Source organism: Carassius auratus, unplaced genomic scaffold (assembly GCF_003368295.1).
Source record: "Carassius auratus strain Wakin unplaced genomic scaffold, ASM336829v1 scaf_tig00029160, whole genome shotgun sequence".
NCBI classification, from domain to species: domain Eukaryota; kingdom Metazoa; phylum Chordata; class Actinopteri; order Cypriniformes; family Cyprinidae; genus Carassius; species Carassius auratus.
Window position 1 is genome coordinate 195085 of NW_020525742.1, and position 19631 is coordinate 214715.

The window sequence follows — 19631 nt, forward strand, 5'->3', positions numbered from 1 at the left end:
CTGAGAGATTGTCAATTAATTATCTTTATCACAATTATCTGTATAATTGTTATAATTGTAATATATATTTTATATTTGTCATCTCAATATACCTAAGAACAACATATAAAAATATTTTTATTTTATTTAAAATATAATTTTTATTATTATATGCATAACTTCTTGACTATGATTTCAAAATTACATCGTTGTATTTACATTTTGTATTATTGTTTTATTACAAATAACATTGGTTTGGAATAATACTAATATTTTAATGATAATAGTAGTAATAACAATAAAAATAAACATTACTTTTTGGCTTCTTAAATATAATGTCATAGCCTAAGGAACTAGATTTTCAAATAATTTTTGGACTTGATTGTTTTTGTGATTACTCGAGTTTGTTATGGCTGTTTGAATTAATATATTGAACGTGCTCTCTCATTTAAATGATTTAGAAATCTGCCAACAGGTGATTACAGAGGAGTCAATAAATCAATATTTGAAATCACTTATTAATAAGACTTAATTTTAAGGTACTACGCACTTAGATTTCCTTTAGCAATTATTTAAAAATGATTCGATATTGTTATACTTTTTTTGATGTGCTTCTTTACGCGCGGGATTTACTCTTTTCTAATTTGCGCTGTGACGCCAGAAAGACGTTTATTGATCAATATAGACAGGTTCGGTGGCAGAGAAACAATATTAAACCGTCACACATCACATCCAACTGACGTTAAAGGCTCCCCAAGCCGTCTCCAAACGCGCTAAGACGCGCAAATCAATCCTATTGGCCGGAAATATGAATCATCTAGTGGGGAATGACGAACGAGATCACGATTCCGAGGGGTATATATATAAACTCCAGATGTGCAGATCATCAATCTGAAAGCTACGAAGCATCATAGACCACAGCACACGCGTTTAGGTTCAGTGCGCAATGGAGAGGTCCGTCAGATCCGTGCTGGTGTTCGTGGTTGTTTCCATCCTCATCTCCAGCCATCCCACAGACGCCTGGTACAAGCAGTCCACCGGGCCGAGCTATTATTCCGTCGGGAGAGCCTCGGGTCTGCTGTCCGGGATCCGGAGGTCGCCCTATGTGCGCAGATCTGAGACAGAATCAGCGCTGGACAGCAGCGAGACCCCCGGCGTCTCCAACAGCGTGATGCCCGACTTCAGCAGCAGACAAACTCCAGTTCTTAAAAACATGGTAAATTCTACTATACTGATGAAAAACATAGGCTATATATACTTTATTTAAATGTTGTTTATGTAAAAGTTTATGCAATTTTTGTATAAATTAAAAATGTAACATTATAGCCCAATGCTTAACTGAGAAGTTACTTAGTATTTGATTAGAAATATATATGTAACTTGAAAAAAAAAAATTAAACAAAATATTTTTCTTCATATTTACATAAAATATTACTATCGATCAATTTACAATGCAATACGAATCATACTTGATGTGTATTCAAATATGGATTGAAATATGAATATATATATATATATATATATATATATATATATATATATATATATATATATTAGCCTACTTTTATATTTTCAAATGCTAAAATTGTCTTACAAATGAAAATGTTGTTTTAACATTAAAACCCATAAAAATTTATATTTTTGTTGCCTTCAGCATCTTTTGAAATAATGAAATGACTTGATTAATAACTAATTTTATATATATATATATATATATATATATATATATATATATATATATATATATATATATATATATATATGAGAGAGAGAGACTTGGTATTTCTAAATAAAAAGACAGGACCAATTCCTGCACAGAAATTCCTATTCAAGCGTTTTACATTACGTTTTTCCCCTCAGGCCATCTGCGTAAAGGACATCTCCCCAAACCTTCAGAGCTGCGAGCTGGTTCAGGACGGTTCAAGCACGTTTCGGTGCAAAGCAGAAGTGTTTCTGTCGCTCGACTCTCTGGACTGCTTCACCTCCTGAGCGGAACCGGTCCACCCCCTCCTCCTCCCCGACCCAAAGTCTCTTCCATTTCAGGAGTATTTACAGCCAAGGCAGTGAGGCGCGCTGTTGACGTTGAATGTTTACTTGATTTACACCAGGGGTGTTCAGCGCTGCTCCTGAAGATACACTTTCCAGCAAAGTTTAGTTAGCCCATGTACCAATAATAAACATGTTCTTTATGAGTGATACTATAAATTCCTCCACCTTATTTCGAAGCAGCGAACGTTCTATGAATGTGCGAGAGATTCGATTCGCCATTCGAAAACAGCGGGAACGGGAACAATTAAATAATTATTTTTTTAAAGTGAAGTAAACAGTAAAACTAGTTGCACTATAAACCAGTATGATTATAATTACCACACAGCATTTAAATAACATGATAATACAAGCAGCATAACCAGCGGCTAAAAATAACCGGAAGTCTCGCACATTCAGGTTACTTAATGGCCGCGCAAGGTCTTATAAACGTTAAAAATAAGTCAGTGATACACAAAAACCCTTGATTCCTCTTCAAATGAAATTTGATCATCAAAACATAAAATGCACAGTAAAGAGATGATTTTAGGGTAGTAAATAGCAAAGTGAAGTCAAACCGAATTCAAGTCACTTCCAGTGTGAACGCACTTAGTTTTAACTATATTTAGCAGGAAACTAGATCGTGGAGAGCAGTTCTGAGCACCCCTGGTTCACACAATGTGAAGTTTGCTGCTTTAAATTAGTAAATGGAAAAATAGGTGATCCACAGAAACAAAACGGAGAGGTATTTTCTGTTCGCTCTTTTCCCCTCTGCGCCCACCCGTTACCTGTACCTACTTCCAGATGTATTAAATGTTCATAAAAAGAGTTCACTGTTATGAGCAAAAACTTTCAAAGATGTTTTCTTTATTTTATTAAACTTGAAAGAAATACTGTTCGTCCGGTGTACACTTGTGTTGTGGCCTGATTTGTTTCATACCAGTCACTGTACAAGAAATCAGTACTAAACTAAATATCAAAAAACATTAATGTAAGTTTTTAATATTTTTTTTCTTGCATTTATAAAATAGTAATTGGAATATACCACGAAAAGTGGCGCAACACAGAATTTAAATAGCAAAAACACATTTTATGTCAACTAAATCTCAATGAATAAATGGTGTAAAGCAACATTTGCTACAGGTACGATTATGCTTTATATAGATGTGTGTTTGGCTCACCTTGGTACAATAAAACCATTTCAGATTGAATCACCAACACTCAACAACTATAAAAGTGCTGCATCCCAAACAAAAGATGATTCATAACAAAAGAAAAACCCCTCAAAAACAAAACACTGGACCCTGACAGGGTGTTCAATCTCTGAATGGACTGTGTTGGACAAAGATTTACACAGGGGGAAAAGGTTATTTTATAGGTGATGATTAACCATGGTAAGGTACACACAGGAAGTGGGGGATGTCAGGTGGAAAATTATGGGATGCTTGGACGAGCAACTCGACCACTCAAAGGACAGCACCATTTACTCTTTAAATCCATATTATACTCTTCCACAACATAATATATGATTCATATGGGTTGATTATTGCATTTTTATTACTTATTTTATATAAGCAAGAAGAAAATAAACTGGCATTCATTCAGTTATTGCTTCATGAAAAGTGTGCATTCTGATGAATATCAGAGCATCATATACAATAAATACCATCAGCACTGTGAAGGGCTCATCCGTGAGTCTTTATTGAGTTTTTAAAGGAGGAATGGTTCTCAGAGCAGAGACACGGCCTCCAGGTTCTCCTTGATGATAGTGTCCATAACGACCTGGAAAACCACCTGTACGTTGGAGGTGTCGGTGGCTGTGGTGAAGTGGTGGTAGATGAGTTTGCTGGGCGTCATGTTGAGAGAGACAAACATTGAGGCGATGAACCGGGCGGCAGCGTCCACGTCACAGTCAGCTCCTGTGAACAAAAACACAGGGAGAGGTTTGTGGAAGAAGGGTCTTCATTTGATATATCTGATTTGCTGAGGTGTTCCCCATATATATATATATAAAGAGAACGAAAATAAATGAAGTGAGAGTCTATGAATATCTGATGAGATCTGCTCCAAAGGGCTCCAAGATTGATGATGTCTAAACCTCCGATGCTAAATTGACATTTGCATGAAGCATGCATTTATGGGTCTGTCTGAATTAACAGGTGAAATGTAGTTGTGAAAAGGGTTTATTGTAATCTTTTATCTGAAGGGGAATTAACTTTGGCATATACAAGTGTCTTAAAGGAGCGGGAGGAGGGAAGACAATATCATGCGAGAAATGTCCAGCCTTGTCCGTCTTGACCTTTTCTCCCTGAGGTAAAAACTACGGGATCCATTCCAGCTGATTAAATGGACAAACTACAAACTCAAGCTGACACGGTGGATTGGGTCTTAAATGGAAGGACAGAGCTACAGGAAGTCTAAAAACAGGAGAAAGAGAAAGAAAGAAAGAAAGAAAGAACAAGACTTAAAGAATATGACTACAAACAACCAAAACATTGAAATACCATATAAATGAATAAAACAAACAGGAGATAAAAAAATCAACAATAACAAAAGAACAAAATAAAAAAAGACAAATGAAAAAAATCAACAAAAAAGAAAAGGAGAACAAAGAGAAGGAAAACAAACAAGTGACTAAAACAAAAAACATCAAGAAGAGTGAACAAACATGAACAAATTGGAAAAGAAAATGAATAAACAAAATAGAAGGAAAAATTACTTAAATGAAAGTGAAAAACAAACAAAAATGAGTTAACGACAGAACAAACAAAAATGAACAAAACAAACAAATGATAAATGAAAAAAGAGGAACTTATTGAATTAAGGCAAGAACAAACAAACAAATAAGAATAAAACAAACAGATAAATTGAAGAACAACAAAAACATTTTATCAAAAATGAAAAAAAAAACACTAGAACAAATGAATAAGAAAGAACAAATTAAACAAATGAACAAAAAAAATGAATAAAAGGGAGAAAACAACTGAAACCAACAAATAAAAGAACATAAAAAATGAACAATGAAAGAGAATAAACAAATGAACAAGAGGAAAGAATGAAAAAATAAATAAACAAATGACAGACTGAAATAAAAAGAAAGAGTCAAATGACTTAAAAGAAAGAACAAACAAATACAGAAAAAATTATTTGGAAAAAGAAAATGAATAAACAAAAGAAAATAAAACAAAAACATCAAAAACAAAAGAACAAAGGAGTGGAAGAAAAAACAAACTAACAAACTAAATCCTAAGAACTAATCAAGGAAAAAAGAACAAAGGGCAGAAAAGAGAACAAAAATGACAAAATAATTAATGAACCAAACAAATGTTTAAAATGACTGGATGTCTAAAAAAATGAGAACAAATCAAAGAAAAAAAGAAAAAAGCAGACTAATGAAACAAACAACTAAATCAAAGTGAACAACACAAATACAGAGAGAATGAATAATATTTAGTGGCAGTAGAAGAAATGCTTGCGAACTCTGTGCTTTTTTTTAATAAAAAGACATGAGCAAACAAATAAGACTTTGCAAGCATCTGAAGTAAATAACACACTTTCTTTCAAGAGTCTGCAGAGAAAGTAAACATGATTCATGTGTAATCACAGATCCGTCTCTCACCTCTGAACTGGGGAAGGTAATGCCGCAGATGACGCCCGGAGTGGAGAATCTTCTCTTGGAAAAGATCAATCTTGTTCATGAATAATATCTGTGAAACAAAAAAAGATACACTTGCACGCAATTCTGTATGGAGACGGACAAAACCCATCAACCACTCGCTCTGTAACATCAATCATTTAGGACAAGAACTGATTAGTCCCATACAACAGCTTTAGAAACTCTTCAAAGTGAAAGTTTTTTTGGTTAAAACGACCGACTTGACAAAAAGAGATTATAAAAGGAACAGTTCAACCTAAAAATGCACTTACAGTACCCTCAGGTCACTCAAGATATCAATATATCACTTGTTCACCAATGAATCGTCTGCAGTTAATGGGTGCCGTCAGAATGAGAGTCCAAACTCTCATTCTGACGGCACCCATTCACTATAGAGGATCTGATGAAGAAACAAACTAATGTACATCCTGTCCTGAGGGTGAGTACATTTTCAGCAAATGTTCATTTTTGGATGAACTTGGGTGAACTTTCCTTTTGTATTCCTCAGTGTCCACAAAAGATGACAGAAAAAGAGAAAAACGTTGAGTTCGGCTCAGAATAATGGCTTAATTAACGACTTAGTCCAGTGATGATTTTGCTCAGCGTTTCAAAACAACAGAGTATGACTAACGTGGCTATGAAATGCATCTTAACAAGGGCAGTTAGCGCACCTCATTACACGGAAAGAGGTTTACGGAGGGCGTACGATAAATAGACAGACAACAAGCGGACCACCATCACCCACGGGGACGACCTAAATTATGCCTGCTAGCTTAATTACCAAACGACATGGGCAATTAAAACAAAGTCTGGGCTAACTGACGACGTGGGCTGTAATTACGAGGGAAGATGGTAAGTCTGGAGGTGAGGTTACCAAAGCAAGCTACGGTAATCGGTGAAATCATTGAAGAAGCTCAGATGAACGAAACCACAAAGAGTGCCGTCTAAACGAGTGACAGACTCTTTCATCAGGTGATCGCAAAACAAATAAGGTCCAGAACTTGAGAAGAACTCACTGAAAAAGTCTTTGGTAACATAGTTAACCAAAAACGGTAACAGAAACGGAAAATTCATTTCAGAGGCAGATTATCATCACAAAAGATTACGGTTTATTATAGATTTACAAAGACAAATGTGAAAGTTGAAAATGAAATCTGAAATTTAAAAACTAGAATGTTAAAGCGCTAAAATCATCGCAAACTTTAGTAGCGGAGCTAAAAGTCCTGTCGATATAAACAGTATATAATAAGCCAAAAGTAAACACCTGATAACATTTGCAAATGTTGTAAAACTGGCAGAAAACTATATATTATTTATTTTATTATATTATATATTTTAACAGTTTTTCGTAAATGCAAACTATTAAATAAAATAAACTAAACAAGGCACTTATGTTCACTATTTATATAATGAACTGGGTTTTTTTGTCACACATGTTGCCTGTTTTGCGTCATCTCTTGGTTGACGCCACTGACCTCCTCTCGAGTTAATGGGATGATGAGACTGGATGAGCTCTCTCTGTTAATTGAGCCGTTTCTTACCATAGAAGTACTTCTGAAGAAGACGTTATTGCAGATTGACGAGAACAGCTTGAGACTCTCCTGAAGTCGATTCTGAACAAAAGCACAGGATGAAAAGTCGGAAAAGCTGAGGTCAGTGCATGTGAACAGTCTTGTGTGTTGTAATAACATCTAGATACATAAATTAAGTAGAAAGATTTTAGTTTTAGAATGTTACATTAATACATTAAATACTGTAAAATGTAAACACTGTAAAATGTTAAAGCACATTTCTCAAAAAAAAAGGTCACACGGGGTCAAAATTGCATTGTGGAGAGAGAAAAGTTGCATTTGTGTACACACAAATTTTATTATTACATTCAGGAATAATGTAAAATACCGATATAATGAAAAGATCCCCTCACTCAACAACAAATACTTCGGTACAGAATAGGACAGAACAAGAATGAAAAAGTATTAAATAAACATACATTTTAGTTAAATTCATTATAAACAACATTTATTATAATTGCACAAATACTAATGTTAAATGTGTTTCTTCTCTGGACTGTAACTGCATTAAAAAAAGTGACTTATATTCCAGAAAATGCTGTTATGACACTTATTTTTGGTGTTAGTAAATGTAAGTTTTATAATATTACAGTAGAAAATTAAATGTCAAATATTCAATAAAATGTTACTTAAGCATTAATAAGCATTTGTTACTATACACATGTTAATAAGCATTAATAATGACTTATTTTGTTTGTATATTGTACATTTATAATATAACAGTAGTACTTAAAAACAAATACTGTAAATTATTAAAATTAAGTGACATTTATGCATTAAAACTGATTTCTATTTTTGCATTTCAAAATTTTACATTTAAGTTATATTTAGGGGTGCACATCAGTTTTTCAGCCTGGTTCTCATAAGAGAACCTAGAGATTCGGTTTGGTCCTCACACTGCATATAGCATGACCCATTAAATGCATGACCCCTCCGTATGCGGACCACTTATGTGCACACCGGTTATATGAACTGATTTATGAATAAATAATACAATTAAATACCTTCCGAAGGCATAATTGTAAATGTAGTATATTTATAATGATTCTTTACATGTTGCTAGTTGAAAATAGATACCGGTTTACAATAAATTAATATAATAAAACGGATTCATTTTTGTCGATTAAACTATTCTTACAGATGCCAATTTTGAAGTGCCACATAATTAATTTTTTAAAATAAAAATGTATTTTATTTGAGTTGTTATGCACCATTTCTTGGCGACTACTTGTTTGTTCAGAAAGTAGTAGATGAATGCAAAAGTATGAGTGTTTTCTTACCATTGATGGATCTTCTACTAGCGTCATGTCGTATCCACTCAGAGACACGACGAACAGCACGGCCCTCACATCCTCAAAACAGCTGATCCACTTCCTCCTCTCTGTCCTCTGGCCTCCAACGTCATACATTCTGTGGAGAGAAAGAGACTAAAGGTCCTAAACGGAAAAGAAACACCTCAATATGACCCCAAAACACATTATAGTCAATATAAAACCAATTAACCTTGAGTACATCTACAAAAGTGCAATGGATTGTGAACATGACTTTTACAAACAGCGTCACATTTGTTATGCTAATAATATGTTGCTAACTAGCAACACGCATCCGTACATGTGAAAACCAGACCAAAGGGCTCTTGAGGTCATCAAACGAGCTTCTCAAATTAACAATCTCCACCAAATTCCCCCTCAATGCGTTTTAGATCACGACACTAAAAGAGTTAGCTTGTTAGCTAGTAGTTAGCAAAGAGGCGTCAAAACAAAATAGAATCTCCAAACATGAAATTTTATTACAGGTTTCTCCTCTTCATGTCTGTTTCTGAAACACATGTAAAAAAGCGGGAAAATGGGGAGTGCTTGTTCCCAAAAGAGTTTCTTGTCTCCAAAACAGAGAAGGCCATGAACAAACAGTAAAAGTCTATGGTTCTTTCTCTCCACTTCTTTTTCCACTTCATCCTGTGCCGTCTCTTCACTATATTTGTGGGGAAGGTTCCTCCACACGCCTGAAATGAAAACTATCAATACTCACACTTCAAACCTGATGGAAAAATAAATCTATATGTGCCTTATGGGACACTAATACATGAGGGTTTCCCATAATTATATGACAAATGAATTGAATCATGAACATAGCTGATGCTGACACTACAATATTAACTGCTACATTATTTTTTATTTACAACAAACTGCAATATCATGTTTAATGGGAAAATCTGTGACCATTTTAATTCAAAATATAAAGCATATATTAGTGCTGTCAAACGATTAATCACATCCAAAATAAGAGTTTGTGTTAACATAGTATACGAGTATGTTCTGTGTATATTTTCATAATGTTTATATAAATACACACCCATGCATGTATACATTTAAGAACATAAAATGTTTTAGGTTTATATAGTAAAAATATTTATCTATTAGAAATTATGTGAATATAAAGTGTAAATGCATGTAAATTTTTTCAAAATGCGTTTGTATTTATAAACAGGCTACATAATAAATATACACATTACACACACATTAATTTACACAAAAATGTTTATTTTGGATTTGATTAAATCACTTAAAAGCACAAATTTATAAAATTTACTAAGAATTCATTAATTTAAATATCTATATTCAAATTTTAATTATTATTACTACTATTTATTCAGTATTTAAATTTATATATTCAAATTTAAAACTAAACATATTTAGAATTTACTTGCGTTTAGATTCATATATAAATGTTTTATAATTATATAAAATAAAGGAATATATTTATTAATTTGAATATTTATAACTACTAAATATACACCACCTATAACTGTTAAATGATTTAAAAGTAATCCAAATCTTTAAATGTAACAATGAATTTTACTTATATTAGCGAATTTAAATATCTCTCAACAGTTATGTTATATAAATAGTTGTAAATCTGAATATAATTTTTTTTTCTATATTGTATATTATTGGCTATCCAGCAGCAGCAGGAAATTTAAACAATAAAATCAAACCAGTTTATATTCATGTTCTTTCTCGTCCGTCACATCTTTTCCAACAGCACACACCGTTTAATAATGCCTTTGTTTAATTATGGGATGATCTGATGTGGCCTCATAATCACAGCAGACAAGGTGAGAATCGTGCGGTGTTAAACACGCTAATCAAAACACAAGTCACTTCACTGATCATTACACCGCTAATTATGGCTCAGAGGTCAAGGGTGACCCGGAGCCACCTGATCTTTAGATTTCGGCTTTTGTGGCTGGTTGGAAGATTTCATTAGACAAAAACAATCACATCACTTCCTCCTGACCACCGAACCTATAACACCATATTGTTCCTATTCATTTCCAGTAAAAATGAGCTATGCAATGATTATTGCATATAATAAATCACTGGAAGAAAATACTTGCTCTTTTACAGTTGATAAGCTAAACACAAATTATTTGCAAATAAGAAAATTTGGAATCAAGCATCAAGATGTGCAAAACCGTAATCAAAAATGAGTAATGAAGTCGGCACCAATGGCCTCGTGGGCCACATGTAGCGCCGTTGTGCTTCAGACGTCCCGAGTTCGAGTCCCGGCTCGCAGATCTTTCCTGATCTCTCTCACCCACTTTGCTTCATGTCTACCTACTGTCCTATCTAAATAAAACACCAAAAATAAACCTTAAAGCTGCAGTAGGTAACTTTTGTAAAAATGGATTTTTTTACATATTTGTTAAACCTGTCATTATGTCCTGACAGTAGCATATGAGACAGATAATCTGTGAAAAAAATCAAGCTCCTCTGGCTCCTCCCAGTGGTCCTATTGCCATTTGCAGTTACGGACCGCTCCCGGTAAGAAACAACCAATCAGAGCTGCGGTCCGTAACTTTGTTTGTGTTCAAAATGTAGAAAATGTATATAATAAGCGAGTACACCATGATTCCATTTTCCAAACCGTGTTTTTAGCTTGTCCTGAATCACTAGAGTGCACCTATAATAAGTGTTTATATTCGGAGTATTTTAGATTGCTTCGGGGGTACCGCGGCGGAGTAACCCAGTACCTTTGTGATTCTTCATAGACATAAACAGAGAGAAGTAGTTCCGGCTACGATGTTCCTCCGCAAGACGCAAGCAGTTCTGTTTATTAACCGCTAGAGCGTCAAAAGTTCCCTACCGCAGCTTTAAAAAGACAAAAATAATATATATATGTATAAAAAAAATACTGTGGTGTTATATTTACATATGGACATAATGTCTTTTTAGACAAATTAAATTAATAAAATTTTTATATATAGATATAAAAATGCATTATATAAAAATAGAAAAAAGATAAAATTGCAATTAAAAATGCATGAAAAGCATAAATAAATAATTAAACATTACTCTTTTTCTGGTAGTATGTTACAGAATTTATTTGGAATTAGTAAAATTATGGGCAAAAATGAATACTGCAATTATTATTTAAAACTGTACTATAACATTTACATGGCCACAAGAAAGAGCATTTTATTGTCTATAGATAATTATAGTAAATACAATCAATGCGGCAATAAAACAAAAACTGAATGAATAAAAGCATCAATAAACCCATAAACGCATAAATAAAATAAATATGCATAGACAAATTCATAATTAAATAAATGCACAAATGTAAAAATAAACTTTTGATGTAAAAAATGATTTATTTAGTACAAGGCAAGGAAAGTGAAATGCAGCTGTGGGTGTTTATATCAAACATGAGGTGTGAATCCAGTGATATGATAAAGATCTTGAGGTTTCGGCGCGGGATGCGTGTGAAGTGCTGCGATAAGGACGAGCAGCCGAGCGTGCCGAAGATTGACAGTAAGTTATTCCTCACCGAATTAATTCACTCTAGAGCTCAATAGGAACTAAACAGATTTCATATAACAATTACTCCCCATAACATCAGCTTTCATAGAGCTCACAGATAATAACAAACGTAAAGCCATTGCAGAGCCTCTTAATTTTCTGACTTCCACTCTGATTTCAGGGTTTATGGGATTTTTGCTCATATTTATACTCTATAGGATAATTTAACCTAAAAACCCAACAAAGAGAACAGAATAACTACTTCTCCTCACACTTCAGATGGAAAAATGAATGTTTTTGAAGACTGAACTGTAAAGATCACTTAATGGATGGGAGTTCAACTTGGCGTTTCAAACATACATACATCCCACAGTCATTTTTAAAGTCATCTTGTTTTGATTATCTGAAGCCCTTTTATTAAAAACTGTCATGAAAGCCATGGAAAATTTAGATTTAGCATTATGCAAAGTAGCGCAATATAAATGTTATTGCAGAAGCCCTCAGCTGAAGCCAATAAATTAGCCAACTCTCAGGGCAGAATGAGCCCAAGAAGAAGCGAACGTAAAAGTATAGACAAAGACAGTTGCTTTCCACCAAATGCCAAAACATTCATCTTTCCATGCCATATCAAACAGTCTATGGCATCTCAAAGCTGTAAATGTCTCCATTAACATTCAAATGGCTGGTAAAAGCTGCCAAGCAGAAAATTACTCACATTTCCCATGAAACCTTCCAATCGTTTTATTGGTTGTCTAATGTTGAACTTGAGAGTACACTGAACATGCATGAAACTTTTTCATTCTGACATTGAGGATCAAAAGTCATTGTGACTGTGAATTAAGAAAACAAAAGGGGGATTTACGAGTAAACTGTGCATAAAGCAATTTCAACTAAAGCTGAAACCATAAAAGAAATGTCATCCCTGACATAAAATAAACACGAATTTACAAAGAAAATAACTTATTTTGTTTTATTCTACATGACAAGGCAGCATTCCTCATTTTTATTTAGTTTAAGTACAACTAAAACAGTATAAACTCAAACTTAAAACTAAAACTGAAAAATTAAAAAATAATTTAATTTAAAATGAAAAATTATATAGACATTTTAAAATGCAAAACTACTACATATTAGAAAAACGAATTAAAATGAAAACAAAATACATAAAAATTAAATATATTAAAAAGTATACCAATGATACTAAAATAACACTGGTTCAAACTAAACAAATGATTAGCATATACCTTCGAAAGTTGTTTGTCGAAATATATATAGTTGAAAATGAGACGTCATACCCACGAAAAAAAAAGAAAGAAAAAAAACTCATTAGAGAAATTCAAAACAAGTCTTGCATCCAAATCAAAGCTGAACGTGTGCTCAATGCTGATAATGCCAGTTAGGATATTGACGAATGGAGCGATGCGTCAGAACGTCATGCAAGGTGACGTTTAATAAGATAAAGAGAGATGGAGGATGCCGCCCATACTGACATGGTCAATATCATGAAAACCTGCTGTGAGAAGGAAAACCCCCACATTTTTTCCCATTTGCTATTTTAGCTACTTTTAAACAAACTTCAACTAAAAAAACAACAGAAAAAGCATTTATGTTTGATGATTCACAGTCACAGCCAACCTTTTGTAAGAGCAATTAGAACAAACTGACAATAAAGAGACTGTTTACCTGAAGACCAGGTGCTTGACTTTGAACTGTGTCTCAATCACTCCTGTGGTTCTCAGTCGGACTCTTAAAACGTCCGTTTCTGTCGGCATGTAATCGGGGGCGATGATCCGGCCCATGTTCTCAAAAAAGCTGGGTATAGAGAGACACAGAAAAAGTAATAACAAATGTATGACAAAAATGACAGTAATGACTCATTTAGACATTCCATCTGGAATCCCTTTTCCAGTAAAATTAACCTGGTTCTTGGCCAGAAGTTCTACAAACAAATCTCATAAACCAGTAATTATTGTCACGCCATTGCCGATAAACAATACATGGTCAATATAAAAATCCTTTACTTAATATTATTTATATTATGATCTATCTTGAATTATTATGTTTTTTATAGTGTAACGATATACAACTTTGTAATCATTGGGAATAAAGGAGGCGGGAACCGGCGCACAATCAAAAACACTTTAATAATTCAAAAATAAACAAAACAGCACAAATAAAAGCCAAAACATAAAATAATGTCCCAGGCCTGGTCCTCTCTCTTCCTTCTCTAGTCGCTCCAGTTTTATATCCTTCCATCTCCTACGTGGGACTCGATACCAGCGGTGGGGCTCAGGTGCAGCTCATCTCCAATCACTACACCTGGCCTCACTCCTCGTTCCCACGCCTCTCGGCCCCGCCCCACTCGCCACATATAGATTTAAAATAAATTTCAGTTTTAGTTACTTTAGTATTTCATTAAATTTAAGCTCAAGTTAGTTGTGAATGCAACATTTCTAAATTTACGTTTTTTTATATAGTATTTATATTTTATTACATTTAATTAAATAAATCATACAAGTGAATTTATGCATTCTTGTATAAAAATGTAGAGCAACAATAAATAAATGAATAAATATGAATTCACCTTTTTTTTTTATTAAAGTGAATGTTAGATGACAGCAAATGTTTTCAACATATGTCACAGGAGAAATAAATTAAATATCCAAACATACAAACAAGACCTGCCAGTGCTAATAAAAAATAAAAAACAACAACACTATAATATCGGTTGATAATCGGTATGGTCCCGATATCTTGTGCTTTTACACAAGTTTGTTTTGTGCTAGTGACACAAGACTTATTTCTTGCAGCATTGAAACATGGCGGACATTATCCTCCCCTTAACAGTTCCTACTTTGATACCAGCAGGTTTTAGGTTTTAACTCCAGCAACCTGTCAGTAAAAAGGTTGCTTGATAGCATATGCGGCTCCTCACCTCTCATAATCAGGTCTCTGTGGGAAAAACCCTCTCCTTAAGGGCCGTCTCTCATTGTCTAGGTAAGCAGCTTTACCTCTGACTGCAGTAAGTGTCTGTGGCAGCGATAAGACTGGCCCGGGGGAAACACGCGCTGTATGCTAATTACCAGCATGAATATAAACACAGCATGATACAATATAAGCAGATCTGTGGGGGGATTTCTGAACGCTGATGTGCTAAAGAGAGGGATTATCTGGGAGCCTGCGCTACGTAGTGATACACTCACCTCACAGGAGGTCGCAAACACCTTGGAGAAAGAATTATACAAACACACACGTAAACAGTTTTGATGCAATAACCTCAGACAACTGTGCCATAGTTTTTGATTAAGAGTGTTTGAGGCATCTTTTCCTGTGCTGATAAGACCAGTTTGTCATTCTGTACATGCGAACAGAACAAAGACCAGGTTGTGATTACGCTAAAACGTCAAGAGATTGACGTACACACTTCTGCATACTGAAATGCAAGTGTTGCATTCTCATTGCTGCAAGGCACGCTATAGCATCATTAGCATAAATTGTTGTCTTCTAAGAGTTCCTGTCATTTTAGTATTTGGCACTATAAGCAGTGTCCAAACAAAACATTTTAACTACTTTAAATTATGATAGATTATAGCTAGCAAGAATGGCTAACTAGTTTTTCAAAGAGTAGGCCTACTAGCTTAAATGACAAATAACTTATGCTAGCAAGTTGAAGTTTAGCTAGCCAGCTACTGACCAAGTTCATATTTCCTATTACATTCAGCTCACGTGAACTACTTCTTGTTAGTAACTTGTACTTGAGTTGATAACTACTTTTTGAAATAAAAAACTTATAGCTATAGCTAACAAAGTTATGGTTTCAAATGTAGTTTTTCTAACATGACTAATGTCATGCTATAGCATTGGTTTGAAAATAATCTTGCTAAGAAAGTTAAAGTTAGTTAAGCATTCATCCTTTAGTTAGCTATTGACTTAGTTCATGTTTTTAACTGAGTTTAGTTCAAGTGAACTATTTTTTTTTTTTTTGTATCCTGAAGAGTGGCTAAAAGAGCTTAATTAAATGGCAATCAGCTTTATAGATAAAGCATTGGTTTGAAGAGAATCTTGCTAAGCCTTGCTGAAAAAAAAACAGCATATGCTGGTTAGGTATGTTTTGACACTGGGATGCTGGTTTACACTAGTCCTTTTGCTTGGTTTATGCTGGTCCTTTTGCTGGTTTATGCCGGTCCATTTGCTGGTTTATGCGGGTCCTTTTGCTGGTTTATGCTGGTCCTTTTGCTGGTTTATGCTGGTCCTTTTGCTGGTCCATTTGCTTGTTTATGCTGGTCCTTCTGCTGGTTTATACTGGTCCATTAACTGGTTTATACTGGTCCTTTTGCTGGTTAATGCGGGTCCTTTTGCTGGTTTATACTGGTCCTTTTGCTGGTTAATGCGGGTCCTTTTGCTGGTTTATACTGATCCATTAACTGGTTTATACTGGTCCTTTTGCTGGTTTATGCTGGTCCTTTTGCTGGTTTATGCTGGTCCTTTTGCTAGTTTATGCCGGTCCATTTGCTGGTTTATGTTGGTCCTTTTGCTGGTTTATGCTGGTCCTTTTGCTGGTTTATGCTGGTCCTTTTGCTGGTCCATTTGCTTGTTTATGCTGGTCCTTCTGCTGGTTTATACTGGTCCATTAACTGGTTTATACTGGTCCTTTTGCTGGTTAATGCGGGTCCTTTTGCTGGTTTATACTGATCCATTAACTGGTTTATACTGGTCCTTTTGCTGGTTAATGCGGGTCCTTTTGCTGGTTTATACTGATCCATTAACTGGTTTATACTGGTCCTTTTGCTGGTTTATGCTGGTCCTTTTGCTGGTTTATGCTGGTCCTTTTGCTGGTTTATGCCGGTCCATTTGCTGGTTTATGCCGGTCCATTTGCTGGTTTATACTGGTCCTTTTGCTGGTTTATGCTGGTCCTTTTGCTGGTTTATGCTGGTGCTTTTGCTGGTTTATGCCGGTCCTTTTGCTGGTTTATGCCGGTCCTTTTGCTGGTCCTTTTTCTTGTTTATGCTGGTCCTTTTGCTGGTTTATACTGGTCCATTAACTGGTTTATGCTGGTCCTTTTGCTGGTTTATACTGATCCATTAACTGGTTTATGCTGGTCCATTTGCTGGTTTATGCGGGTCCTTTTGCTGGTTTATGCTGGTCCTTTTGCTGGTTTATGCGGGTCCATTTGCTGGTTTATGCGGGTCCATTTGCTGGTTTATACTGGTCCATTAACTGATTTATGCCGGTCCATTAACTGGTTTATGCCGGTCCTTTTGCTGGTTTATGCCGGTCCATTTGCTGGTTTATGCGGGTCCTTTTGCTTGTTTATGCGGGTCCATTTACTGGTTTATGCGGGTCCTTTTGCTGGTTTATGCTGGTCCTTTTGCTGGTCCAATTGCTTGTTTATGCGGGTCCTTTTGCTGGTTTATGCTGGTCCTTTTGCTGGTTTATGCTGGTCCTTTTGCTGGTTTATGCTGGTCCATTTGCTGGTTTATGCTGGTCCATTTGCTGGTTTATGCGGGTCCATTTGCTGGTTTATGCGGGTCCATTTACTGGTTTTTGCGGGTCCTTTTGTCGGTTCATGCTGGTCCTTTGCCAGCACATGACCAGCATAAACCAGTAAAGGACCATAAACCAGCATCTCAGCGTCAAAACATACCTATCCAGCATTTGCTGTTTTTTTTTTCAACAGGGAGGAAGTTCAATGTTCATTAAATGTTCATCTTTTAGCTAGCTTTTGACTAAGTTCATGTTTTTAACTTAGCTTATGTGAACTACTTTTTGTTAGCAGTTTGTAGAAAAAGAGCTTACATGACAATTAGCTTAAAGGTAGCAAGTTTCAGTGTTGTTTACCTAACATGGCCTAATGTCATGTTAACAAACTGGTTTTGAGAAAAATCTTGATTAACAAATTTAGCTAAACCAACACCCTTTTATAGCTAGTTATTAACCATGTTCACGTTTTCAACTAAATTTAGCTTAAGTTAGCAACTCTTTGTTTGTAGCTTTTTAGAGCAGCTAACTACATTTTCAAGAAAAAGTTTGACTACAGTTTATGTAACTTTCTTAGCTAAATTTGCACCACCATGATATTAGTAATGTTGTGGAAGCTACTTTAGCTTGCAGCTTAAACTAAAGTTTCACTCATCATTCAAAATAGCCAGTTAACTATCTTATTGCTTAGCTAGCTGAATAACATATGGTGTAACCAGATATTTTAAGAAAACAATTTAGCATAAGGGAGTACTAAAACCCACACGCTGCATTCTCATATTCGCAACTCTATGACAAGAGCCACTAGCAGCCTTTAAACTGACAGAGTTGACAAACATATAGGGGAGAGCAGGGGCGAAAGTACCATTTTTCAGAAAAACTTCATTTTAAAAGATAATGTTGTATACAGAGATATATTTCTGCTATGGTCAGTAACTCAGAAGTGTGGTCTAACAATACCAGGCAGTATTTTGTAGAAATGTAGAAAGACTTCAGTATAATTTCACTTTGAACATAAGTTGCACATCGTTACTTTCGACCCCATCGGTTGGGACGAAAGTAACACACAGGTGGGTCAAAACTAACACAACAATTTAAGCTAGATTTTTTTTTTAAAAAGGTGTAAAGGCTAAGATATGGCTAAAACCTAAATATAAATGTGACGTAGCAGCTGCCAAGAGAGAGATGTTCCTCTTTGTCCAGAAACACACTCTCAAAAACATCTGGATAAAACCAGACCTCTGTCTGTCTTTCTGACCCTCACTAAGACATATTCTTTTGGTATAATATGACATTAACATTTGTAAGAAATGATGCAAGACACAGAAATTCACAATATAGCTTGCACTGGAACAAAATAAATACTTTTTGTGACAGGAACTCCTGACATTTAAACTCGATTTAATTTAATATTTTAAAAAAATTGAAAATGCAAACTTTAGGATGTGTTAAAGCACTAAATAACCTGTAGATTGATCATTACTGCGACACATGAAACAAGAAAAACAACACGACTAATGAAAAAAATTACCGCTTCTACAATTTACTTTTTGTACACAAAAACAGTTTTACGGTCCTAACTTCTGGAAACGATGAGGAAATCACATGATATTTCTCAGCTCCGTCAAGGATTGAATGCTGAACATGCTGTCATGGCTGGGAATGCAAATGCAGAAAGAGGCTCTGAGAAAATCGCTTTGTTACTTTCGTCCGGTGTTACTTTCACCCCCGCTCTCCCCTATATAGTTAAATACATTCAATACCACGACTTAGGTGCCCTTGAGCAAGGCATCGAACCCCCAACTGCTCCCCGGGCGCCGCAGCATAAATGGCTGCCCACTGCTCCGGGTGTGTGCTCACAGTGTGTGTGTGTGTGTTCACTGCTCTGTGTGCATTTCGGATGGGTTAAATGCAGAGCAAAAATTCTGAGTATGGGTCACCATACTTGGCTGAATGTCACTTCACGTAAATCTAGTGTTTATATTATTATTCTAATAGTGTTCCTTATATAGTGTGGCTAAATTGGTAGAGCACTGCATTATCAAGCGCAAGGTTGGGGGTTCGATTCCCCGGGCACACACTACAGGTAAAAATTGATAGCCTGAATGCACTTTAAGTCG

General features: G+C 35.1%; 2 protein-coding genes across 2 annotated transcripts in view; one reads left to right on the top strand and one right to left on the bottom strand.

Annotated features, from left to right (window-relative positions):
- The first annotated feature begins 335 nt into the window (after positions 1 to 335).
- On the top strand, positions 336 to 2902 carry LOC113079762 (neuropeptide B-like). The gene is made up of 2 exons (XM_026251967.1): positions 336 to 1195; positions 1840 to 2902. The coding sequence occupies exons 1-2, from the start codon at positions 926 to 928 to the stop codon at positions 1966 to 1968; spliced, it is 399 nt and encodes a 132-aa protein (XP_026107752.1). The 5' UTR covers positions 336 to 925; the 3' UTR covers positions 1969 to 2902.
- Positions 2903 to 2980: 78 nt separating this feature from the next.
- Positions 2981 to 19631, bottom strand: part of LOC113079761 (guanine nucleotide-binding protein G(o) subunit alpha-like) — a 32691-nt gene continuing 16040 nt past the window's right edge. Inside the window, exons 5-9 of the mRNA XM_026251966.1 lie at positions 13716 to 13844; positions 8511 to 8640; positions 7201 to 7272; positions 5624 to 5711; positions 2981 to 3923 (exon numbers count right to left, since the gene is read on the bottom strand). Coding sequence (XP_026107751.1) covers positions 3733 to 3923; positions 5624 to 5711; positions 7201 to 7272; positions 8511 to 8640; positions 13716 to 13844 — 610 coding nt within the window. The 3' untranslated portion in view covers positions 2981 to 3732. The remainder of the gene's footprint in view (positions 3924 to 5623; positions 5712 to 7200; positions 7273 to 8510; positions 8641 to 13715; positions 13845 to 19631) is intronic.

Coding starts and splice junctions, on each gene's coding strand:
- LOC113079762 (XM_026251967.1), top strand. CDS start 926: ATGGAGAGGTCCGTCAGATCCGTGCTGGTGTTCGTGGTTGTTTCCATC. Junction 1,196..1,839: donor CTCCAGTTCTTAAAAACATG/GTAAATTCTACT, acceptor TTTTCCCCTCAG/GCCATCTGCGTAAAGGACAT.